At 62.4% G+C, this 24872-nt stretch overlaps 2 protein-coding genes across 6 annotated transcripts in view; one reads left to right on the top strand and one right to left on the bottom strand.

The window, feature by feature from the left end:
* Positions 1-14762, top strand: part of SMG6 (SMG6 nonsense mediated mRNA decay factor) — a gene marked incomplete at its 5' end in the record, with an annotated part of 165735 nt that extends 150973 nt beyond the window's left edge. For all 4 annotated transcript variants that reach the window (XM_084651033.1, XM_084651031.1, XM_084651030.1 and 1 more), the window contains 4 exons: positions 4399-4552; positions 8430-8641; positions 8960-9041; positions 11428-14762. In XM_084651033.1, coding sequence (XP_084507159.1) covers positions 4399-4552; positions 8430-8641; positions 8960-9041; positions 11428-11558 — 579 coding nt within the window. In that variant the 3' untranslated portion in view covers positions 11559-14762. The remainder of the gene's footprint in view (positions 1-4398; positions 4553-8429; positions 8642-8959; positions 9042-11427) is intronic.
* Positions 14763-15579: 817 nt separating this feature from the next.
* LOC311532289 (hypermethylated in cancer 1 protein-like) lies at positions 15580-23287 on the bottom strand. 2 transcript variants are annotated; one of them, XM_084650615.1, is made up of 2 exons: positions 22964-23287; positions 15580-20527 (listed from the first exon to the last, which is right to left on the bottom strand). In XM_084650615.1, the coding sequence occupies exons 1-2, from the start codon at positions 23013-23015 to the stop codon at positions 18612-18614; spliced, it is 1968 nt and encodes a 655-aa protein (XP_084506741.1). In that variant the 5' UTR covers positions 23016-23287; the 3' UTR covers positions 15580-18611. The 2 variants fall into 2 exon arrangements, with proteins under 2 accessions (XP_084506741.1, XP_084506742.1); XM_084650616.1 differs by lacking the exon at positions 22964-23287 and adding an exon at positions 21050-21106.
* Positions 23288-24872: the final 1585 nt, after the last annotated feature.

Raw genomic sequence — 24872 nt, 5'->3', positions numbered from 1 at the left:
CCTGAAGCACACTCCTTCCCTTTGAAGGCCTGTGCCCTGATGCAGTAGGGGTTGGAGCAGGAGCCAGAGGGCATAGACTTTCAGCTCTGTCTACCTGTACATTTCATAGCCCTGTTCTCTCTGCCCTGGGCTGGCGTCCCCTTGGCCTGCCTTCCCTGCAGGGGCAGAGTCCTGGGCTAGTGCCCCCTTCACCCATCTCCTGGCATTCATCGCAGCTGGCATGTCTGCCCACTCCTCTGCTTTGTTCCCAGCTAGCATAAGTGCTGCTGTGTTTAAACTCAGAGCCACACGGCTGAGTTCAGCTTTTTGAGCTCTTATATTCTTCTCACACGCTGGCATAGATGCACCAAAGGTCCTTTGCACCCCTCTTACCTGGGCCCCGCGGTTCTCTTGTTGGGGAAGTGGGACTCCCACAGGGTCAGGGGATGGCAGGAAGTTTATTTCTTGTCACACTCTAACTCCAGCTCTGGGGAAGGTGGAAGCAGCTGGGCCTGGGGCCTAGAAGAGCCTGAGTGGAGCAGTGTCCAGTGCAGGGAGGTGGCTGGTGGGGGGCTAGATCTACCCCTCAGCCCTCTGCCAGGAGCTCCCTTGGGCACCTGTGGTCCTCTCAGACCGATCCCACTGGCCAGAGATTTGCTGCTCCTCTCCCAGTGTGCTGGGACCGGGCATTCCTCTGCACATCCTGGGACCCAGGACAGGCTGTCACGGAGTGTGGGGGAGTCCAGGCCCTGCATCCCTCTTCCTGGGATTCACTGAGACTCTCAGCCAGCCAGTAAAACAGAAGGGTTATTGGACAACAGGAACACAGTCCAAAACAGAGCTTGTGGGTACACCCAGGACCCCTCCGTCAAGTCCTTCTGGGGGAGCAGGGAGCTTAGACCCCAGCCCTGGGTTCCCTGCGTTCCTCCACCCAGCCCCAAACTGAAACTAAACCCCCCCCCCCAGCAGGTTCCCTGCTGCAGCCTCCGCTGGGTAGAGGTGTTCCCTCCCCCTCCCCCTCCTGGCTCAGGTGACAGGCTCTCAGGTCTCCTATCCCCAGGGCACATTCCCAGGTCAACACTCCCCCCTCCCTGCTGCGTCACATCCTCACACAGGCGTCTCCATTTTCCCTTCCCCGAGTCCCTCAGCAGTAGTTGGGCATGGGGGTGAGCAGCGGGGACACTCCCTCCAGGGAAGAGCCCTGGTGCCCCATCTGGGGTGTGATGGGGTGGGAGAGAAAAGAGCCTGGAGGTAATTCTAACTGTGTATGGCAGCGGGGCCCCTCTGGCAGCCATGTTCTCTCTTCCGAAGCGCTGGCTGCTGCCTGGGTTCCCAGCCTCCCCCGCCCCTTGGCCGAGCCCTTGGTCCAGGCTGTCCTTTGTGCCACTGCTGTGCTCTGGGAGCGGTCAGGTTTCCTGAACCGCCAGAAACATCCCACCTGAACCATAACAGGCTCTTCCTCTGGATGCTGCTATTGTTTTGCTCGACATTACAGAAGCAGCTTAACTGGGCAGCCAATTATGACATGTCTTCCCAAAATAGCCTCACTCCTGTCCCCTCCGAGCACACACAGCGGCCGCCCCCTTAAGATGCAGCCGCTCCTTTGTGGCGGCTGCGTGAGTAACTTTCTAAATATAGCCACATCCCATTCACGCTTTCCATTGAGGAACAATGCGGCCGGTGCACACGCGCTGACATGCACCTGCCTAGGGGCGGGGGCCTGCTGGTTGCGGAAGGCATGCACCCACCCCCGGCGGCTCCACCGCGGCGGCGGCCCCAGCTCACTACCAGGCACGGGGCACGTTTACTCCTGAGGAAGACGCTGCCAACAAACCTTGGAACTAGGAAACCCTGGAGCAGGGACCAGTAACAGGCATTGTTCTCGGACCCTTGGAAAATCCGCCTGTATCCCTGCGGAGCAGACAGAGCCCGAGTGGCAGGGGCACCTGGACAAGAGCAGGAATGTCTTGGTGCTCCTGCCGGTGCAGGGGGACTGGCGGAGTGACTGTCATGCCGCTAATACCCCCCTGGGTAGGGGCTTCTCCTGCAGCTGGCTCACTGCTCATCGCTTCCCGGGGCTCCTCTGCCCAGCCTTGGTGGTCAGTGGCTTGTCCCCACTCCGTGAGCAGTGTGAGCCAGGGGAAGCAGGATCCATCAGAGCCCCTCAGTCTGCACTGTGATGGGTATTGCCCAGCAGGGAGCCCTCCCAGAGCCTCTGGGCTCCAGCCTGTACCCGTGGCTGGCTCCATTTCCAGACACAAGGCACTGTCAGGACAGCCTCCCCAGGGGGTTCCTGCTGGTGCTGATATGGAGGGAATTTGGGGCTCTAATGTGTTCAGAAGTGCCTGATCTCTGCAGTCACTAGCTGGGGCAGCTGAAAGACACCCCCCCACCAGCCCCCTGCACTCCCTGGGCCCAAGGGCTGAGTGCCATGAGGAGTTGGCTGCAGGCAGGAAGTGCTGCAGACCACCCTAGAGTATCCCATTGGGGCAGAGTGCTGGGCAGAATCCGCGGCTCCAGGCCATGGGCTGGCGGAGGGCGTGGAATGCTGCCTGGTCCTCAGCTACCCTCCTTCCTGACATGCGAGTGAGCCACTGCATCCTCTGCCAGAGCAGCGCAGAGCACTCGCTTCCTCTTGCCCCAGGAGCTTGGGTTGGAGCCAGGCTGGCCTCACCCACTGGCAACCAGAGCCCAAAGTGCGTCTCATCCAGCGCGGCTGTGCTGCTCCGATGCTAACAGTGCTCTGTGGTCCGTCATGGCTTCCTGGGGCTTCACACACAGCCTGGCCTCCCAGCTCGTGAGGAGGGGCCAGTGTCCCCATTCTAGTGATGGGAGGCTGAGGCCCGGAGAAACGAAGTGGTTTCCCAGAGTTACACGTACACAGGACTAGAAGCCCAGGATCCCAACTCCCAGCCCAGTTTCTCTTCCTCTTGGCCATGATCCAGGCTCCCGTGCCCTCAGTGCCAGCTGAAAAATTAATGTGGCTCCTGCCTCTCAGTTCTGCTCACAGGCTCTCTTCCCTCTCTTCCCTGGCACAAGGCCAGCAGGAGGCTGTATGAATCACAGGCCACTCCCCCCCATGTCCCCTTGGCCAGAGGCTTCTGCAGCCTTTTACTCACACAAACAAAAATAAATCTCGCTGCCGGCCTCTGAACTCTGCAAAGGCGAATTTCCCTCTGGCTCCCTGAGCGTCCTGGAGCTGCAAGGGGACTTGGCACACTCCCCACGACCTCGCTCTTTCACTCCCTGCGCATCCTGTGTCCTTCTCTCACCGGGCGGCCCGGAGAGCGGAGTGGGACGTGACGACCAGCACAGGCACTGCTCGCAGCTGCCAGGAGTCTGATGGGTACAGTCTGTGAGAGCTGGGACAGCAAATGCCGCATGCAAGGGGGCACGCAGACGGGGTCACCTGCACACTGGGCGTGTACACGGGGTCCTACACAGGGTCTCAGGCCAGGCATCACCCATGTGCATACGCACACAGGGTCTCATATGGGGAGTGAGCTGTTTGTTCAGACAGCCTCTCACAGTAACCCTGAAACCTGCTATCCAGTGGGGCCTGACCTGTCACCTTCACTTAACCCCTCTGCTCCCAAGTGAGGGAGAGTGGGGGCTGCCCTTGCCAAAGGGGGCATGTTCTACACAGCATGCAGAATGGCATGGTGCCAGCCACTGCCTGGGAGCCTCTCTCCCTGCAGTCCCTTGCCACTAGTCTGAATTCTGAATGTGGCTTTCTCACTGCCCTTCTCCCACACCGTCAGCCAGAGGAGCTAGCCTACCCCTAGCACGTCAAAGCCCCCCCTAGGCCCCACGTCCACCTGCGTTCCCTGCAAGAGCCCTGCCCACTGGAGCACCAGCTACATCTTAGTGGGCTCTGAACTAACTGGGAACCACACAACCGCTCTGCGTGGCTGCAGTGTATGGTTTAAAAGTGCTTATAGCGGTGGAGCTGTTCCTGTCCAGGAACAGGAATAAACCACACCAGCAGAAGGCACCTTTATACCAGTGTAACTGTGTCCAGACACGGGCTTGTCCCAGTGTAACTGCTGGTAAGAAATCTCACCCCTCCCAGGCATAGTTACACAGGTACAAAAACTATAGCCCAAGTCTGAGTGTCATCAGTAAAACCGCTGCGGAGTGTGCTGCAACTCAGCCCAATTTACCTTGAGAAGTGCTCTGCACACGGCCCTGTGGAGGTGAGTGCCCCGGTAGTGCATTGCTGAATGCCCAGGGAGGCAAAGGCCTTGAGGTGCTGGGGGGTGGGACACAGCTCCCTGCTGTAAGTCCCATTAGCTCTCTCTGGCCCAGGGGTTTGGAGGCTCTGACCAGGGTGTCCAGAATCGGAGCCTGGGGTATGCGCCAGATCGGGGGCTTGCTGTGGCCAGGCCCCCTGCTCACCTTTTCTCTGGGCTCTTACAGGCTGTGCTGAAGGATCAGAGCCAGATGCGACAGATGGAGCTGGAGATCAGACCTGTCTTCCTAGTACCAGACACCAACGGCTTCATCGACCACCTGAACAGCCTGAAGAGGCTACTGGAGTGGCGGAAGTTCATCCTGGTGGTGCCCCTGATCGGTGAGTAAGGCCAGAGCGAGGTGCATGTTCCCTTCCCCCCTTGCAGCTGCCTGCAGTGGGTGCTGCCCTTCCAGCTGGGCAGGTCCCAGTCTCCCATGTGGAGCCCTCGGCAGGCTGACCCCCCTCCATCCCGCACGGCCCCTAGTTACTTGTGTGGTCTGTTGCTGTCTGTGCGGTGCCTTGGTTAGTGATGGGCCGCGTAATGGATCACTGTGTTCATGAGCCAGCAGATGACCTCATGTGAGTTCTTGCCATTGGTGCTGGGCAGGCTGGGGTGGGCCAGGGTTCATCTATTGGAGCCACGTGCCTGGGCAGGCGGGCACTCTCCCCACACGTGCCCTTTGGCAGGTCTCTTGCAGACACTCTTCTGGTTGTTCCCTTTCTGCCATGGCTCTGCCCCCAGTCTGCTCCATTGGTTGGATCCCCCTTCCCCAGGGGCCTGTGGGATGCCAGGGCACCAGGTCTGTGGGAGGCGGGAGGGTGTTAAGCGGGATTTCAAGGGAATTTTGAAAGGAACAGGGTGGGGGAATTGTTAAACAATCCAAGCAGACAGCTTAGCCTGGCTGATCTGGGGCTTAGGCAGCCGGAATAAATGGCCAGCCTGTGTCCTCGCGAAGCCCAGCCCTTCTTTTTCTCCTTATAAAGCTTGCAGTAAAACCCAAGCTGGTTCCCGTTATTGGTAAACACTCGCCCTGGCAGATAACGGCTGTGCTGCTGGGTGGTCTCCCAGGGCTGTGGGAAGGTTTGGTTAGCTGCCTTAGCTCTGATTATCCGATCACTCCCTGGGTTCGAGGTATCGTCCTTCTGGCCCGGCTCGCTTTAGGGCTGCGTAACTGGAGCCCGAGCCCCAGTCAGCACTAGTCTGCCGCCCAGAGAATTCCTGGAGGGACGCAGAAGCAGGACCAGAGCTAAGCATCTCCAGGCCCAGTGCCCCAGAGTGCTGCTGTCCCTGCCTCAGTTCCCAACCTTGGGGCCCTGGCTTCTCTTGGCTGGGGTCAGTGGTCGTAGGTCTGTCCCAATCTGAGTGAGCAGGACTACATGTAGCATGTGGGCAGTGGGACAAGCATACCTGTGTGAAACGCTTTGGCATAGTGCACTTGGGAATGGAGGATTGTTGCCACGAGGGCTGGGAGGGGCATTCTTCTCTCTGCGTTGTGTTTGCGGGGCAGGTGTCCCTGCAGGGTTCGGGGCAGTAGTGAGATTCAGAGACTCGTGGGCACCAGAAGGAATTCCATAGCTCGAGCTCTGTCACCTGGAAGATGCTCTACCCTCCTGCCCACTCGGCTCTTCCATGGAGGGCCATGGTCAGCACCAGGCAGCAGAGCAGGAATTCCTGTCCTGGGGGGATTCCTGGTTATGGTAGAGGGGGAGCCATCACCTGGCTGCCCAGCTCAGCATGGGAACCCTAGGGTGCACAGCTGCTCAGCATTCCAGCTCCAGGGCTTTGGAAGCAAAGGGAAGAAAGCTTACAGAGCCCTGGGGGGTTATGCAACCCACGCTAACAGCATCTGAGAATGTTGGCATCCTCCCTTCAGCTCTTGTGTGGTTTGATTGAAGCTGGGTAACCCCAAGCCCCAACCAGAGGGCTAGAAACGTGGTATCCCCACCCTACAACCACAGCCCAGTCAGTCACTGGGGAGCTAGGACGGTGTGTGTGCTGCTTGACTCCAGCTGCCTGCAGCCACGAGAAAACAGCGTAGCCTGAGCTTCTGGATTCTAATCCTGGCTCTGACACCACTTTCCCATTTGTGCCTCAGTTTCCCCCATGTTAGTGGGGCTGATGGGGCGTCACCTCACAAGGCTGTCAGATCTCCTTGCTGGCTGTTAGTAAAGCATGCTGAAGCAGCAGCGTCTGTGGCTGTGCTGGACATAGGTTGGTTTCTCCCACACACACGAAGCCCTGTGAATTAATTATAAAATCTGTCCCCTGGGGTCAGCGTGAACCCTTGGCTGAGGGAGCTGAGCTGGCCCCCAGGTGCGGGAGCGGGAAGCACAGCATTCCCCTAACAGCAGAGGTGCTCAGCACAGTGTCCCGTTCTTGGATTGCAGGCTGCACAGAACCCTGCGCCCCCGGGATGCAGCAAGGGGTTAAGTGTGCAGCTTTCCATTTGCTTTGTTTCTCTTGCTCTTTAACCTGCTCCTTGCTCCTTGAGCCTGACCTGCCATAGAGAAGACAGGCCTGGTGCAGAAGCACAAACAAGCCTCCCCTTTGAAGCCTGTTTGGTTTGGAAGCAGGAAAGCGGATTTTGGGATGGAATACCAGCTTTTCCTGTTTGATGTTCCGTTTTTGCACCACTTCCCTCGCCCCCACCCCCCTCCGAATCCAGCCTTGCAGTGTGTGGAAATGGCAACAGTGGATCTCTGGAGTCAGGAATGAGTGAGGAGCGAAGCAGCTCTATGGAGCTTTCATCTGAATACCCAGACAATGAGTGCCAGCCTCCCTCTAGAACAGAGGGATCACACAGGCTCCCTGTGCAGTGATTCACAGCACTGGGGAGAGGCCTCAGACCCCGAACGCTCTCCCCAAGCCCCCAAGGAATGCATATTTCCCACTTGATCTCAGGGCTTTGGCTTGGAGCTTGGAAAGAATCTTCAGAAATTAAGCCATGTCTGAAAGCCAGACTGCGCCCGGAGGCTCACTCACTCCCTCCCGTGCACAGGGCCGCTCACACGTGTGCACAGAGAGTGATCACCCACTTGCCCATGCCCACTCTCTCTTACACACGGGCTGTTTCTGCCGGATGGAAGTGCCTCCTGGGGTGTCTCTTATCAGGAGAGGCAGTGGGCCAGGGTCTCCCAGCACTTTCTGTCCGACAGCCCCTGTGGGCATTGCTGCGGTCTCTCGTGCTGGCAAGAGAAGCCCCCGCTCTGCCCTCAGGTGCTGGAGAGGCTGAGGTTTTCCTGTCCCTTGGCACCAGTACAGAAGGCTCTAGGACTTAATCCTCAGCCAGGCAAAATGAACAGCAGGCCTGGGAGTCAGCCTGATCTGGGGTGAGGCTTTGCGTGTCAGGAGGGCCACATGATGTCTGCCTCCCTGTGTCAGTCACAGGGCAGCAGAGAGGAGCCTCTGTCCCACAGGCTGGGCAGGAGGGGTCTCGCTTCTCCCTACTCCAACCAGCCCTGCAGGGGGTTGGGGATTCCACACCCCACTTGGCACTCTGGGGCTGTGTGCGTCGTCCCGCCTAGGGGGCCAGAGCCAATTGGCAATCTCACCTCCCACCCTGAGCCGGAGACAGTGGCTGCCATGGGGCTTGTTGCAGGGGAGACGGCAGGGCCAGGAGTTCGGCAGGCTTCAGTGAAGGTGCTGCAGGATACGCACTGCCCACATGTGCAGCACTTAGCCAGGTGCATTCCTCAGCACCATCAGTGATTAGCTGCTGTAGCCAGGAGGTGGAGATGGGACTGGATGGCCCAGCATCGTCCTCCCGCCTGCCTTGCCCAGGGTCTGGCCTCCCCACAGACTCTCTCCCCTCCCATCCCTCAGCCGTGGGACAGTTCAGTGAGCTCTGAGTAAAACAACTGGCCCATCGTGAGTGGGTGAGAAGCCCCGGGGTCCAGCCTCATTGTGCAGGGTGCTGTGCCCCTGCCCTGAAAATCGTATAGTCCAAATAGGCAAGACAGAGCCAGGGGGAGAGAAAAGCAAAAGCATTCTCCCCATTTTACGGGTGGGCAATTGAGGCCCAGGGATTAAGTGACTTTCCCAGGGTCACTTGCAGAGTCTGTGGCAGAGCCAGGAATTGAACCTGCATCTCCTGAGTCTCAGTCCAGTGCCCTATCCATAAGGCCCTTTGGCAGGTCTGTGCCAGGCTCTGGCTGCAGTTCCCAAGAGCATCCTGCTGCATCCTAACCCAGCTTCCTCTTCCCTTTTGTTTCCAAGTGATCAATGAGCTGGATGGCCTGGCCAAGGGCCCAGAGCTGGAGCATCGGGCCGGGAGCCATGCCCGCCTGCTGCAGGAGAAAGCCAGGAGATCCATTGAGTTCCTGGAGGAGCGCTTTGAGAATCGCGACAACTGCATGAGGGCTCTGACTAGCCGAGGCAACGAGCTCGAGTCCATCTCCTTCCGCAGCGAAGACACCACCGGCCAGCAGGTAAAGGGAGGCACGGCCCAAGGAGGACACTGCTCGGAGGAAGCTTGCAGCATGGGCAGTGGTGATGGGGTGCTGGAGCTGGGCAGCTCTTCCATGCATGTGGGCAGAGGGCATCCCAGGGCTGGAGGGCAGCTCTCCCTCACCCAGGAGCATAGGGGGAGGAACCCTCTTTTCGCTGGGTCTTCACATCTCCAGCCATGCTGGTGGGAGAGGAAGGCCGCTCCCCACCACAAGCTGGATGTGCTTGGAGCTGCCCAGCAGTGGGGATCATAGTTCAGTAGTTCTCTTTCCTGACATGAGTCATGTCCTTCTTTCCAGGGCAACAACGACGACCTGATTCTGTCCTGCTGTCTCCATTACTGCAATGACAAGGCCAAGGACTTCATGCCCGCCAACAAAGGTGCAAGCACAGGGTCAGGGCCACTCACACGCTGTGCCCAGACAGCTGAGAGAGAGACCTGGGTCCCACATGCCAGGCACGGACTGTGCCGGGCACCCAAGAAGGCAGAGAGTTTATCAGTCCGGTCCTTCTGGCTTCCCCTCCCCTCACATGGTGCTGTGTGCACCCTCTGTACAAAAGCTCAGTGTCCCTTGGCACATGCCCAAACCTGGAGCCTTAGTGCCACAGGAGCAGCCTGTCCTCCATCCTCCTGGGAGTAGTATTCTGCTCATTGTTTAGTCTGTTGCCAGAGGCCTCGCGCAGGATCAGGGTGCCATGTGCTGGTGCTGATCAAACACGGCCTCTGCTTTGGCCAGCTGACAGTCTAAGGGCTGCTCCACACTACGGTAGGTTGGCTTAACTACATCGCTAAGGGCTGGGGAAAATTTCACTCCCTGTGCAATATAATTAAGCTGACCTAAGCCCCATGTACACAGCACTGGGTTAACAGAAGAATTCTTCTATCAGCCTCGCTACCGCCTATCGGAGAGGTGGAGTGTCTGCAGTGATGGAAGAACCCCTTCCATCTTCGGGGTTAGTGTCTACACACCAGTGCTACCGCTGCATTGCTAGGGTAGCTATTCCCTAGGAAGTGGCACCTGGTGCGTATCCCAGGGCTGTCCCCGCCCTAGTCAGGTGGGACTCTTCCCTTGGCACAGCAGTGCCCTCCCCTCCGTTTGCCCACTTGGCGTCTGGCACCATGTTTTAAAATCAGACAATCCCGGAGCTGCTTGCAGGGGCTGCTGGGATGGGAATTACATCAGCAGCTGCCCAAGAAATCAACGCACATTTGTCAGTGCAAATTCTTAGCAGCTTAACTTGTCAGATTCACAGAGAAACCGTCACCAAATGTTTATGCGTAAGTGATACTGAATTTTAAAATCATGTGGATTATGGTGGATGGGGCCTGACAAGCTGACAGCCTCTGGTTTGTAACAAGGAGCCACGTCACCAGGCTCAGAACAGAGGATGTTTATTGTTACACATTTCTCAGTGTCCGTACAAAACCTCATGATCCTGCTGCCAACGGATCCCTGGGGCCCTCCCTCCCCCAACGCATCAGGTCCCAGGACACCCTCCTATGAGCCTCTTCCCCCACACCCCCCAAATGCATCAGGTCCCAGGACACACTCCTATGAGTCTGCCCCCTCACCAACTCATCAGGTCCCAGGAACCCTCCCATGGGCCCACCCCTTACAACACAGCAGGTCCCTAGACACCCTCCCTTGGGCCTGCCCCTCCCAGTGCAGCAGTTCCTGGGCCCATGGTGGGCTTCCATGGACTCTTTTTTTTCCCCTCCAAGCCCTGGTTTGGAGGTACTGTGTTTCCAGTGCTCATAGGAGCGGTGCTCTGGTCACAGGATCCAGCTGCTCACATGCACCCTGTTCACTTCCCCTGCTCCACGGTCATGTAAGCAGAGCTCCCACAGCCCCAGTCCAGCATGATGTGTGCAGGGCAGTTCATCTGTCTGGTGGGCGAGACCATTTCAGTTATTTCTCAGGGTTCAGCTCTTTCTGTCTAACCCAGCAAAGCCCTAATGCTTGTGGCTCTTCAAAGGCAAAATGGCTCTCAGAATAAGGTTTGGTTTTAAAGACCTTACAACGACCACCAGCGTCCTGCTGGAACGTACATCAAAGGCCGTATTCCTGCCTGCTCTGTGCTTTCTGCTTTACACACAACCCCAGCCTGGGGCAGAGCAGGGCCCTCTCCAGGGTGTGTGTGGGACGGATGTGCATGCTGGGGGGATACATACAGGGGTCAGATCTAATCTGGGATAGGGACCAGCATGCCTTCTGTGTCTTGCCCTAGGGCTGTCTCTGATTGGCTTCAGGGGTCAGTATGCAGAAGTCACGAGGCTCCATCAGAAATGATCTGCTCATGAGCTGGACAGCTGAACCACACCCCACAGGTGTCAGGAAGGGTCATGCCCTGTCCAGGGCACCTGCAAGGCATGGCGACACCTTGCTGTTTGCCTTCAGTACATAATGCTTCATACCCCAGGTAGAATATGCTCCCCAAATACCAAAGAGCACCACTAGGACTGTGCCCAGGGCAGAGCATGTGTCTGCAGCTGGCAGGGCTTAAGGAAGCCCTGGGCCAGGCATAGGGGCAGCATGAAGGAAGGAACCAAGTTGAGTGGGAGAAGCAGCCCGAGCAGAAAGTAGTAAAGAGCAGGCCAGGGCAGCTGTGGGAGGAGCTGAGGGCAGCATTAGGTGGAGCAGAGCCGGGTGGCTACACGGTCCACACCTGCTGACAACAGAGTTCAGGTGGCTGGCAGGGCCTGGTTATCTCCCCCCTCCGGACAGGAGTTACCCTAAGCACTCGTCCTCTCTGCTGATTGTTTCAGATGATCCAATCCGTCTGCTCAGAGAGGTGGTGCTGCTCACGGATGATCGGAACCTGCGTGTCAAGGCACTGACCCGGAACGTGCCCGTGCGAGACATTCCCACCTTCCTGAAGTGGGCCCAGGAGGGCTGAGCAGGTGTGACTGAGGAGGAGATGTCCCCGCGTGAGTGACGCAGCGTGTTGCTGGTGGGAGAATGGCTTCTGAGGCAGCACCACCACTGCCTCCCGACCCATCAATGAACAATAAACTCCACATCTTCAAACCCACCCGCGAATGGCCGTGCTGCAAAGGGAAGGTCACTGCTGTGGATGGGTCATGCGGAGGCTAGGACTCTGCGGGTTGCCATGGTCTTTGGGAAGAGTGGGGCGGCAGAGCAGGAGGGCACTGGTCCCTGGGGGAAACTTTGGGCTAGCCCCATTGCCAGTCTCAGCCTCTTGCTCGTCAGCGTCCTTGATTGGAGAGAGCTCCCGTTGGAGGTCAGTGTTCTCCTTGGACTTGTGCTCTGAATGGGCCAGAGAGCCTGGGGAATGGGAACCTCCTGTCTGTTAACTGGCTACGGAAAGGGGGAGGGACCTGGCATTGTGGCAATTCCTGCTAGCAGTTTCCAGAGGGGCTTGTGTTCCTGCTGGAGCCCTGGCTGCGCCCCCTGAGACACTGTGAATGTGGAGGTCAGGGTCTGTCCTGCTCTCTCTGGCCATTTCGCTCACACCTTGGCTGCTCCTCTCCGCCTGTCTCGATTCCTTCATCTGTCCACTTCTGTGGCAGCTCGTGTTAGTGCCCCTGATTTGACCATTGCTGCAGCTGGGCCAGCACATCAGCCCCGTCACTTCCCAACAGCGGAGCCTGGCTGGATGTAATGTATATTGGCTCCTTTTCCCCTTCTGAAGATGCTCTGGTCCCCTCTCCAGCGGGAGCAGCAGGTTCTGCTCTGAGAACATCACCTCAAGCTTTGGGGTGGCCTATTGCTCAGGTTCCAGTGCTACTTTCACGCGAAGGAAAAGCATTAAATACCCAGGCAGCATTGTTCCATGCTTGCTTCTGTCCCTCTGCCCCATCTACTCCTGAGCCCCCTGCTCTGCCCCACACACCTTCTGCCCTATATACCTCCTGAGCCCCTTGCTCTGCCCCCTGCCCCACACACTCTCTGCCCCATATACCTCCTGAGCCCCTTGCTCTGCCCCCTGCCCCACACACCCTCTGCCTCATATACCTCCTGAGCCCCCTGCTCTGCTCCCCCATACCAGATACACACCCTTAGATCCTGCCCCACACACTCCCTGCCTCTTGTCATGCTTGTAACCTGCTCTTAAGGCTTTGACATTACAATAAAACTCTCCATTGAGTCACCCTGAGATCACAACAGGCCATGCTTTGGGGTCCTGAGGGAGCTCTCGGATGCTCATTTTCCCAGGGGCTGTCATACGGGGCCAGAGGGACCCAGGAGAAGGTGAATTATTCCTGTGGCCAGAGGGCAGAAGCAGCTGGGCTGGGCAACAGTTAAGACCCTGACACTGAACTGCCAATGGTTGCTGCTTGGGCAGCTTTGCGCGGCCTAATTGCTCCTTCAGCATGGAGGGGAGCCCTTGAGCTGACCCCATTGCCCTGTCATCTGCCTCATTGAGCCTTGTCAGACAGCATCCTCTCCAGAGTGGAAAGGGTCCCACAGTACCTGGCACTGGTGCCGGTTTCTGGTGCTGCTGGGCAAGTGCAGACCAGAGAGGCCCACGCAGCTGTGGCTGAGCTCTGTCTCCTCCATGGAGCCAGCCCTCCTAGTCTGAGACCGAGCCCTAGTGGGGCAGCCCAGGGGGCAGAGGCTGAGGAAGCTGTAGTCACCTCCAAGCTCCCACAGCTAGGCCAGGCCTCTGCAGAACAGCCTCCGGAGCTCTGTGGCCAGACAGGTACCCAGCACCTTAAGGAAGGTGCAATGTTGCCCTCTCTAGGGACTTAGCTGTACTCCCAGGCCTTCCCCACACAGGGCCAGCATCTCTGCAGGAGCCCAGGGTGCGAAGGGCCCTGTGGGAGGAGTGGATGGAGGCTGGAGAGGGAGGCAGCAGGACCGAAGCCAGCTGTTGGTTTTTGCCAGTGAGGCTGCTCCTGGCTGCTCAGCCTGGGGGGGAGGGGGACAGTGCTCTCTCAGGCCTCTCTCAGGAGAGAGGGAGGCAGCTGCTTCACTGGCAGACCGGGGGGGGGGGGGTGTTCTCTCGCCACCAGCAGCTCATCCACCCCTTCCCCAGGGGCTGCCTCACCTGGGACCTTGGTATGGCACAGAGGTGGGGCTCAGGGCTGAGCCCCCAGCCCTGCTGTGCAGATTACAGATGCTGGGGCAGCCTGAGTCCTGCGTGCTCACCAACCAGTGCTAGCCAGGTGCTTTGCAAAGGGCCTCACAGTCTCACTACAGACCCTGACTTCCTGTCACAGCTCTCTCCGCGGGTGGCTAGGTGACGGAAGGAGGCACCTGGGCACCTGGCTGGGTGACGAGCCCGTGGACCGAGGTGGGGCTGCAGAGCAGGTCTGGCACGCAGAGCAGTAAGGCCGGTACCATCCCCGCTTCAGCTGCCGGGGAGGGCTCCAGGCCAGCGCATGGCGCTAAAGGAACTCAAGCTAAAACCACTGCTGTCTGCTTCTGGACACCCAGCCCAGGACCTTAGGACTCACCGTACCCAGCCAAGGAGCCGCCTGCGGATGCTGCTGGTGTGATCTGTGCAAGGAGCTGGGCGGGCTGGGCTTCGCTCTAAGCGACGTTTGCCCATTTGCTTTTCCCCAAACCGAGCTGTGTTGGAAATGTTTGTTCTGACGATCTGCTGAACTCTGCCATTGAACAGCCCCTGCTGAGCCAGCGTCAGGAGAGAACTGGCCAGCCGACAGCCCGGGAAAGCTTTTCAGTGAAAGGGACAGTCAGCTCCAGCCCGGACACGCCGTGCCCTCCCCTGCACCCCATTGATGGAAGGACTTGCCCCCATCATCTCCCCTGGTCACTGCTGGCACCCACTGCTGCATCTCAGAGATGTGACCCCGGACTGCAGGAACTGCTCTGGGACATGACTGGGTTGAGTGCTGGCAGCATGATCCACTGTGGGCATGTGAATGAGCAGCCTGATGCAAGGACACGCTAATGACAGTTCGGAGGGAGCTCCTGCTTCCCCCAGGGCTGCTGGCTGCTCCCTCTGGCCAGGTGCTGGCTTTGCTCCATCCCTGCCCTTTGGCTCCCCTGTGACTCTCTTGTCCTTTGCTTCACCTGGTGCCCACAGGGCCTGGCCAGGCCTCAGGGGTGATGGCCATGAGTTGTGTCGCTTTGTTGAGATGTTTTCTTAATAAGTTTTTCCTACCAAATGCTCCTCTGGGCTGCCTCTGTCTGTTCTGTTCCCAGCGGAGGTGGGAATTCGGACTCATGGGCCTGCAGCCCGAGCTGGGCCCGGCAGCAGCTCCAGCCCCGGGAAAGGCTACCGAGTTTGGGGGCGGAATGGAACCTGGCCCCCCTTTCCCAACCAGGGCAGAAGGCTCCCTAGAGACCCAGAAGGAGTTTTGCCATTGACTTCAAAGAGGTCAGCAAGGGCCCATGGTGCCCAGCCAGCCTGCCCTCCTGCAGAGCCCTGGGCAGAGCATCTGCCCCGGCGCCCTGCGGCCAGTCCAGAATTTCTGCTTGCACCACAGCAGCTCCACAGTGGTGAATTGTCCATTATCCCCCCTCACCCACCTTGTTCTCCCTACTGGGGGAGTCTGTCACCCCTCCCAGTACTGGTTTTCCCCAGGGGGGGAGCCTATCATCCCCCCCTGAGCTGTTCTCCCTGCGGGGGGAGCCTGTCTCCCCCAGACCCAGTGCTGGACTGCAGCAGAAACACCCACCACAGCCCTGGCTTCGCCTCCGAGGGCTGCCCTTTCCAGCAGCACCTCTGCCCCAAGGGACCCTCACTGGTACCCCAGGATGTGCCTGGAGTCAGGGGGAAAACTGCATTACAGCCTCTCCCCCAGGCCGCACACCTTAAAGAAGCCACTAGCCCCAGAGCTGGGCTTTGGAGCCACATCCCTCATCATCCTCTGCCCTCCCCAAGCTGGGCTAGTACCTGACTGCCCACTCCCATGTCTGACCCTAAGGAGCGGAGTTTGCCAGGGCAGAGGCTGGGCCCATCCAGACCAAAAGAAGGAGCCGGGACCTCAGGTTTAATGTCACTTTATTGCTCATTTGGTTTTGAGTATAGAAAAGGACGGGACAAAATGCCCGTGTACAAATCAGAAGAATATACAAACCGGGAGGGGGCAGGGAGACCTGGATCCACGCACTGGATACGCCCCCTCCCTCTGCGTTTTGGTCGCAGCTTCTGCAGCGTTGTCCCTGATGGCTGCAAGGCTAAGGGCAGCCCGTGTCGGGCTCTGGCCTGGGATTCCTGGCCCTAGCCAAGCCCGTAGTTGCCTGGGGAGCCCGTTTGGTGCCCAAATTCCTGCGCAGCTGGAAAGGGGAGGCAGGGTCGGTGCCCTGAGTCACTGCCAGCCAGAGGCCCCTGAGCTGGGGGCACGGACATTTGGCACTGGGAGCATTTGCACCCAAGCCCCCTTGGAGGAGCAGCCGGTCAGGCTAAAGGCACAGTTGGTTGGAGGCCAGGAGCAGTCACCGTGGGGCGGCCCCCTCGGCCTCGTGTGCAAAGGAGAAAAGACAAAGGCAGGGAAAAGAGCTTCACATTATCCTGCAGGCCAGACGGGAGTGGGATGGGACCCGGGGGTGGGATGGGACCCAGGCCTGGGTCACTCACGGCAGGGCTCTCCCTAGCCCCTACGGCTTTGGTGGCTCTGCCTGGACAGAGCAAGGAAGGCCCCAGGCAGGGCTCCGGGCTTGGCAGCACCTGGATCTTGTGCCCCATTAACCCAGGAGTGCGGGGAGGATCTGCCTCCTCAGTGCAGCTGGCCTGGCCCGAGGGTCAAGCTCAGGGTGCTATCATGGGGGCCGGGGGGAGGCGCCTGCATGCAGCCCTGCAACACCTGTCTCCACTGGCCAGCAGGGCAGAGACCTAACCGCTCCCCCACCACCACCCCGTGTCATTGGCCCCTGCACTGCCCACCATGGGCTTCAGCATAAAGCTCTCAGCCCCACCCTGGCCTGGGCATGGCAGAGCCCTGCTGCCCAGGGGTGCCCAGCAAGGCAGGAGACGGAGCCATTTTGTCTTTGTCACAAGCTCCTGGTCCAGGACTGAGCCTCCAGGGAGCAGAGGAGAGGGGGCCTCCCACCAGAGCTGCTGGGGGATGAGTTGGGGCATCTTCCCAGGGACACAGCCCTTTGGTACAAGGAGCACAGTGAGGGGAGAGCAGCCTGGCCCCCTGCCCCACACTGACAGCCTGGCATCACTCCCCTGCCTGCATGCTCTGGGCACCAGCCCTGGGAGGGGGCAGCTCTCCCCCTGCAGCCTAGTAAGGGAGGAGAGGAGCCCACCCCTGGGAAAGCCCAAGCAGGGTTTTAACAAACTACTCCCATGGCCTCATGCTTCCAGCCCACCTCCTAGCAGAGACCCCCAGAGAAACAGCAGCATTCACACCCCCAGCATCATGGTTCCCACCTGTGATCCCAGAGAGTAGAGACTGGGGTGGGGGTGGGGAGGGATGCATCCCAGGGGCTCAGTCTATGGACAGCCGGGCCCCAGATCCATGCGCCCGGGGAAAGGGGGTTGGGGGGGGACGACTCTGGAATCGCCCAGGGCAGGAATTCTCCTCTGAGGCAGCTGGGCCTCGCCAGGGTCAGGCAGGACACTGGGACATCCCTGAGTACAGCGAGGGTGCAGGGACTGGGTCTCCTCCTCCTCCTCCTCCGGTGGTTGCTTTGGTTTCTGCTCAGCTAGTTGGGGCCCAGGCCCAGCAGCAGGAGCTTTGGGCTAGGAGGGCTCAGAGGTGGGTGGGGGAGATGGGTCATTCTCCCACCCCATCCCCCAGCCAGGCCCCGCTACAGTCAGAGCTGGGAGAAGAGCTGCCCCAGCCACCAGGGCTCTGCAGCAAGAGGCACATGCCAGGCCCAGGCTCTGGGCAGGGTTTGCGGGGCCAGAGCGTAGAGATGCCTGCGGAGGCCTTGGAAGATCAAACCCTTCGGCTGCTCCCATTCCACCCAGCTGGGATCCAGCCACTTGACAAAGCTGCACTCACGGGCAGCTCCCGCTGAAATGCCACTGCTCCACAAGGAGGGCAGCGCCCAGCTGCTGGGACAAAGCCACTCTGGGTAAGATCCTTTCCTGAACCCCGCCCCCAGACAGGCTCCCTTTCCTGCAGCAGGCACTGACCCTGCCCAGTGGGCCAGCCCTGGATGATTGAGGGGCCCGTGTGCCTTTGCATCTCGAGCCAGAGTTCAGGCTGGTGAGCAAAGCCGGGGGGTCCCAGCTGAAGGCAGCTGCGGAAGCCACTGTTCACTGAGGCACAAAGTGGAGCTGCAGCAAATGTCTGTGTCCCTCACAGAGCCCCTGACTCCTCCAGGCCTGGCCCCACTGGGAAGCTGGGCTCCAAGGGGACCTGAGCAGAGGCACCCTAGGACTGGGGGCAGGCGCAGGCCAGGAAGATTTATGCAGTGGGCACAGAGCTGGGTTATTGTGCTCGTACTGGGCCCGTCTGCAGCAAGGAGGGTGTGGGGGGACAGCCATGGCCCCGTCCCAGCGGGGGAAGCGACTGGCTCCTGAGGTAGGAGGCAGGTTCACATTTTCCTTAATGGAAAAGTCCTTGTGCAGGGAGGCACCAGGCGCTGCTGGGCACTTGGTGGCTGTCCAGGTAAGGCAGGGGCACGGTACCGGCTGCGTCGTATCTGGGCACTGCTCCTGGCAGCCCTCCAGGGAGCAGCTACCACAGGACGCAGGAAGGGATGGATGTTGTGGGCCAGTAAGTAGGGTTGATCACTATCCCACCCCATCACCCCACTCTTTGCACCAAGCCATCGCCCAGCTGTAAACACAGCCCCAACCCTGCAGCATGTTCCCCCCAGCGCCACTCGTGGGGGACCCTCTGCGTGAGGCTTTGCCTCCCCCCGCTCTTTGGTGGGTCTGGTCTGTCCCCATGAGGCGGGGCGAGGCAGAAGATCTCCATCACTGCACATTTTCAGGGAAAAGTTCCCACTCCCCAAATGCTACTGAGAGTCCATCTGGGGAGGGAACCACGGGCTCTGGGAGACTCTGTGGCCACATGGCCTCTTTGGCTCTAGCTGCCGTGGGTCTTGGGCCGCCCCATTAGGTGGGCGAATAGCGCTCTATGGTCCGGTCACTGTGCAGCAGGGGGCCTGGACCCAGCATCTCGGCCGCCTTCTCCTGGCTCAGCCCCAGGTGCTCGGCGGTGAATCGGGCCAGCGGGTACAGGCTCTCCAGGCCCTTGGGGTCGCTGAGGAAGTGCGAGGTGTGCGAGAGCAGCTCCGCCGCCTTCTCCTGCTTGAGGCCCAGCTGGTCGGCCGTGAGCCGTGCCATGGCGAAGACGCTCTCGGGGAAGTCCAGCTTGGACTTGCCGTCGGGCCCGGCCGCGTGCATCTTCATGTGGCTGATGAGGTTGCGCTGCTGGGCGAACTTGCCGCCGCAGACCTGGCACTCGTAGGGCTTCTCGCCCGAGTGGATGCGCATGTGCTCGGTGAGCCGGTACTGCCGGGTGAAGCGCATGCCGCAGGCGTCGCAGGCGAAGGGCTTGAGGCCCAGGTGGCTGCGCATGTGCCGGGTCATGGTGCCGCGCTGCGTGAACTTCTTGCCGCAGATGGTGCAGGGGTAGGGCCGCGTGAGCCAGTGCGTCTTCTCGTGCTGCCGCAGCGTGGCCGGGTCCTTGTAGGCCTTGTCGCAGGAGGAGCAGCGGTAGGGCCGGATGATGTCGCCCAGGCTCTGGCCGCCCTTGTCCAGGAAGGGGCCGGCCTGCTCCGAGGCCGCCTTGTGGTACAGCTCCTCCTCGGTGTGGGCCTCCACGTGGGCGTTGAGCTGCTCCGAGCTGGGGAAGCCCTTGCCGCAGGGGATGCACACGTACAGGTTGTCCCCCAGGCTCTCGGGCTCGTAGGCCAGGTGGTTGCAGTAGGGGCCCAGGGTGCCCCCGGGAGATGGGCCCTCGCTGCTGCCCGTGTCCTCGCTGGTGCTGTTGTCGTTCTCCAGCTCGTTGCTCTCGATGCTGGGGTAGCGGGACTGCAGGGGCGACTCGGCCTTCTCCTCCCGCTCAGGCTCCTTCTCCGCCTCACACTCCTCCAGGTAGCTGCCCATTCGCTCGTGCTTCATCCAGCGGTACAGGAAGTCGTGGCCCTCGGCCCGGGCAGGGGGCTCGACACAGGGCGGGCTGCCACGGAAGCGCTCTGCGGGGTGGATCACGCCTTCGCCCACCTGGGGGGGGTCTTTGTAGGCGGAGCCGTGGCTGGCCAGCAGAGAAGCGCTGCCCGGCGGGCTGTCGTGCCCGGGGGCCAGCAAGGGCTCCCTGCTGTCCCCGGGGTGGAGTCTGTCTGTGGGCAGCAGCTGGGAGGAAGGGCTGGTGGGGCTCTTTTTGGAGAGGTCCAGGCCGCAGGGCGGAGAGCAGTGCCTCTCGGGTGGGCACAGGCCCGGCTGGTGCAGGGCGGGGCCCTGGGCGGTGGAGGCATAGAGCTCCCCACACTGGGTGCTGAGCGGGTTGAGGGGCTCGCCAGGCTGCACGTCCACAGGCCGGGGGGCACCCGCGTAGCAGGCCTGGATGACAGGGGCGGCCCGCAGCCCCCTGGCCACCTTGCTGTAGGGGCTGTAGCTGCCTCGCAGGTGACAGTACTTGCCAGACCGCTTCAGCTTCTTCTTGCACAGAGCCACCAGGGCCGGCACCTGCAGGTAGCTAGCGGCCGCCAGCACGGCCCCCAGGCCCGGCTCGCCCGGCTCGCACTCGCCCAGCCGGCCGGTGTAGATGAAGTCCAGCACCAGGCGGAAGACGCCCGGGCTCACCATCTCGTGGTCCAGGTTGAGCAGGTTGTCGTGCACCACCAGCGACTTCAGGTAGACGCTGCTGGCCGCCAGGATGTTCTTGTGCGCCCGGAACAGCGCGTTCTGCACCACGATGATCACGTCGCACAGGAAGCCCTTGGCCCGCTGCGTGTTGAGCTGCAGGAGCAGCTGCCTCGAGTGGCTCGGCACCTCCATGGCCTCCAGCGCGGGGCTGCCCCCGCCACCTGCAAGAGACACACGGTGAGGGGCTGGCGGCCGGCCCGGCCCGCCCGGCGCAGCGCAGCCGCGGCCTAATGGAGGCAAAACATCCCCGCCCCGCTGCCCGCTGCGCAAGGGCTGAGGAATGCTGCGGCGGGCGCTGCCGGGGAGGGAGCGGGGCGCCGCCGTCCGACCTGCCGCCCCCACCCCGGCGCGCAGCGCCCGCTTCGCAGCCCCCCGGGGGAGCCCCGAGCCGGGCAGCGGGGAGCGCGGGCCCCACGCGCCCCGTGCCCCCAGGGCCCAGCGAGGGGCCGGCTCCCAGCGCCAGGCCCCCCGCCGGCCGCCCCTGCTAGCGCCCGGCCCGACGCGCCCTTGGCGGGCCCCCGCCGGCTGCTGCGCTGGGGGGTCTCGGCTTTGGGCTGCGGCCGGGGCAGTTGCGCGCCCGGAGCTGCGCCACTTCGACGGGGCGAGGGCGCCGCGCCTCCGGCCGCAGCGGGAAGGGGAAGCCCCAGCCCCGGGCTGCTGAGCGGCCCGGGCCCAGCCGCTACCTGGGGAGGAGAGGGCGAGTCCTGCCGGGGAGCCGGGGCTGCGCCGCCTCGTCTGCGCACTGGCTGCTGCGCTGCCTTGTGCCACCCCTTATATCGGGGCTTCTCTGCGCGGCCGGGCGGGGGAGGGGGGAAGCCCCTGCAGGCGCTGGGGGAAGGTGACATCACTCCCGCCGCTGCCAGCGCCGCCTGCGAGCCCCAGCCCCACCTGAGCGGGGGGCGGAGGGGCCAGGCCACCTGCCGCTCCCCGGCCGGCCCCCCTCTGCCCCCTTCCTGCCTTACACGCACCCGCTGACCTGGAGCGGCCCCTTCCCAGCGCCCGCCCGCCCGCCCGCCCGCAGCCCGGGCGAAGAGCCGCTCCAGTTCTGACCCCAAACCCGACGAGCGGGGCCCGGCCTCCAGGGCTAGCCCCGTGGGCCAGGGGTGCTGGGGAGGGGGGTCAGGAGCCCCTCGCCTTCCTGCCCCGCTTTCTCCCGCCTCCCTGGTGCGCCCCAATTCGAGCCGCCAGCGGCGATTTTGGCACCAGGAGGCCCAAAACCCAGCGAAGGAGCCGGGTCGGGCTTCCCCGAAGCGCCCCAGCTCGGGCTGGCTTGCTGGGGAGAACAGGCGGCCCCCAGGGGAGCGAGGCCCCTTTCCCCGGGCCCAGGCCGGGACAGGCCGCGCTGCGCGGGGGGCACTCCGGAGAGCCAGAGGAAGGCGCTGCTGGCCTGGGAGCGGGATGGCCGGAGCCCTACACCCGGGCTGGGCCGGGCCCGGGCCGCAGCGAGCTGGGCCCCCGCTGGCGCAGCTGCTGTGGCGGGGAGAGCGAGGCGGCGGAGCTGTGGGTGCGCCAGGGCCAACTGGACTCGGGCAGTGCGAGCCCGAGGGCGGGGAAGGGCCGGGCTGGAGCCGGGACCCGCCGGGACAGCCAAACTTCGCCATTTTACAGCATCTTTGGGCAGAGGCGCCGGAACAACGTTGAACGGGGCGCTGAGAGCCATTATACCCTGAGCAGGATGGAAACCGCTGCCCCAGCAGCCCTAGTTCCAGCACCTCTGTCTCTGGGGCGGGAGCGGGGCCTGGGGGCGAGGAAAAGGGGCTGGACGAGAGAGACCTGCCTCGGGGCGAGTCCCCGCCCGCAGGAAGCCCCGGCCCGACTCAGCCCCGGCGGGACCCGCACTCTGCCCGCGGGGATCGGTCCCTTCCTGCAGCCCCGCCTGGGGAAGACCCAGCCGAGTTGGAGTCGCCAGCGGGACTCCCGTCCGTGGGATTGCCTGGGAGCCGCGAGCACCGAGGGCAGGGCCTGGCGCCCACCTGGGGCGAGGACCCCTGGGAGCCCCTGCCGGCTCTGGGGGCAGAGACACGCAGGGGGCCTAGCGCTGGCTCCCCGGGTCCTGGCCCTCATCTCCCATCCCGGGATCCGGCTGCGGCCCCTGCAGGGCGCTGGAACAGCCTGTCTAGCGCGGCTGCTGAGAGCCAGGAACCAAACGCTAACCCTGGGTATGATGGAGCCACTTCAAGCCGTGGGGGTGGGAGCGCCCCCCGCACCGGAGGTCCAGCAGCTCCGGCCGTTCTGCCACCCGCCCTCCGGCAGAGACCGACCCCTTCCTCCTCTGGTCTCTGAGCCTGGCGCCCGCGAGCGGCCCCGGCCCCAAGGCTGCGCTCGCCGTCCTGCAAAGCGCCCGCTGCCTCGGGCTGCGGCTCAACCCCCCAGGGCGCCGCCTGCCCGGCTTTCTGCGTTCGCGTCCCGGGAGGGACCCAGCCGTGCCCCCGCGCAGCCCCTTCCCCGGTTCTGTGCTGTATTACAGGATGGCTGGGGGGCGCCCCGGCCAGGTGTGCGGCCGCCCGGCGTTGGGAGCCCGCCCTGCTCCCAGGGGCGCGGGCAGAAGCCCCTGGCACAGGCGCCCTCCCGCCCCGTCCTGTCCTGTCCCGCCGTACCTGGGGGCTCCGTCGCTTCCGCCAGCCAGCCGAGGTCTCTGCGGACTCTCATATCCCCGCAGCAGCAGCCTCAGCCCCTGGGTCCCCGCCGTGCGCTCCCCGCCGCCAGCCGGCGCCTCCGGCCCATGCCAGCTCTCCGGACTCTGCTGCCAAGGCGCTGCCTCCCTCGGCGGTCGCTGCGCCCTGCGTGCCAGGCCCGGCGGCCGCTCCGGGGCGCAGCATGTGCCGCCGGCGCACGGCTCGGCGCAAAGGTAAAGCCCGGGCTGCGAACTCCCCCTGACCCCGGCCTGAACTCCGCTCCGCGCCAGCGCCTGTTAAAGGGACAGCAGCTGACTGCCTCCTCCCCTCGGCTCCCCGGGCGGGGCCGGGCCGGGCCGGGCCGGGCCGGGCGAGCGGGCCCCGGCAGCAGGGGGAGGAGCGGGGCCCTGGACGGCTCCCCACGGAGCTGGCCCGGGGACCCCTGCCTGCGGCGGGAGGGAAAAGCCCCGCTTGTCTCCGGGACCGGCCTGCCCGGATCCGGCTTCCTACGCGTCTGCCCGGCGCGGGGAATTTAACCGCTTCGTCCGCCGGCGGGTGGGGGTGGCCCCGGGGCGCTGGGCTGGGAGGGGCCCGTTGGGAAGGTGAAAGTATCAGCTCCGGGTCCGCGCACGGCTCCCCGGCGGCCCCTTCCCCTCCAGCTCCGACTGCCGCAGAGGGAGAGCGCGCCAGCGAGCCCTGGAGCCCGGACGCCTGGGTGAGTCTAGCGGGGCCGGGAGCGGCGGGTTCCCCCTGATTTCCTGCTGCCGCCGCGGGGCACTTCCAGATGCGGAGAAACTCTGCGCTACCCCCCAGGGGATGGGCCGGAAGGGCGCGGGGGAGCGAGTCCCGTGGGGGGACGGAGGCGGGGCTCCCCCTTTGGTCTGAGATCTGGGGGTCCCGCTTCCCCCAGGGCTGCTGGCTGCTCCCTCTGGCCGGGTGCTGGCTTTGCTCCATCCCTGCCCTTTGGCTCCCCTGTGACTCTCTTGTCCTTTGCTTCACCTGGTGCCCACAGGGCCTGGCCAGGCCTCAGGGGTGATGGCCATGAGTTGTGTCGCTTTGTTAAGATGTTTTCTTAATAAGTTTTTCCTACCAAATGCTCCTCTGGGCTGCCTCTGTCTGTTCTGTTCCCAGCGGAGGTGGGAATTCGGACTCATGGGCCTGCAGCCCGAGCTGGGCCCGGCAGCAGCTCCAGCCCCGGGAAAGGCTGCCCAGTTTGGGGGCGGAATGGAACCTGGCCCCCCTTTCCCAACCAGGGCAGAAGGCTCCCTAGAGACCCAGAAGGAGTTTTGCCATTGACTTCAAAGAGGTCAGCAAGGGCCCATGGTGCCCAGCCAGCCTGCCCTCCTGCACAGCCCTGGGCAGAGCATCTGCCCCGGCGCCCTGCGGCCAGTCCAGAATTTCTGCTTGCACCACAGCAGCTCCACAGTGGTGAATTGTCCATTATCCCCCCTCACCCACCTTGTTCTCCCTACTGGGGGAGTCTGTCACCCCTCCCAGTACTGGTTTTCCCCAGGGGGGGAGCCTATCATCTCCCCCTGAGCTGTTCTCCCTGCGGGGGGAGCCTGTCTCCCCCAGACCCAGTGCTGGACTGCAGCAGAAACACCCACCACAGCCCTGGCTTCGCCTCCGAGGGCTGCCCTTTCCAGCAGCGCCTCTGCCCCAAGGGACCTTCACTGGTACCCCAGGATGTGCCTGGAGTCAGGGGGAAAACTGCATTACAGCCTCTCCCCCAGGCCGCACACCTTAAAGAAGCCACTAGCCCCAGAGCTGGGCTTTGGAGCCACATCCCTCATCATCCTCTGCCCTCCCCAAGCTGGGCTAGTACCTGACTGCCCACTCCCATGTCTGACCCTAAGGAGCGGAGTTTGCCAGGGCAGAGGCTGGGCCCATC

The sequence above is a fragment of the Lepidochelys olivacea genome (genome assembly GCF_965140295.1).
Source record: "Lepidochelys olivacea isolate rLepOli2 genome assembly, chromosome: 17".
Taxonomy (NCBI): Eukaryota; Metazoa; Chordata; order Testudines; family Cheloniidae; genus Lepidochelys; species Lepidochelys olivacea.
Note: the sequence above shows the minus strand (reverse complement) of the source record. Positions and strands in the feature narration are given on the sequence as shown.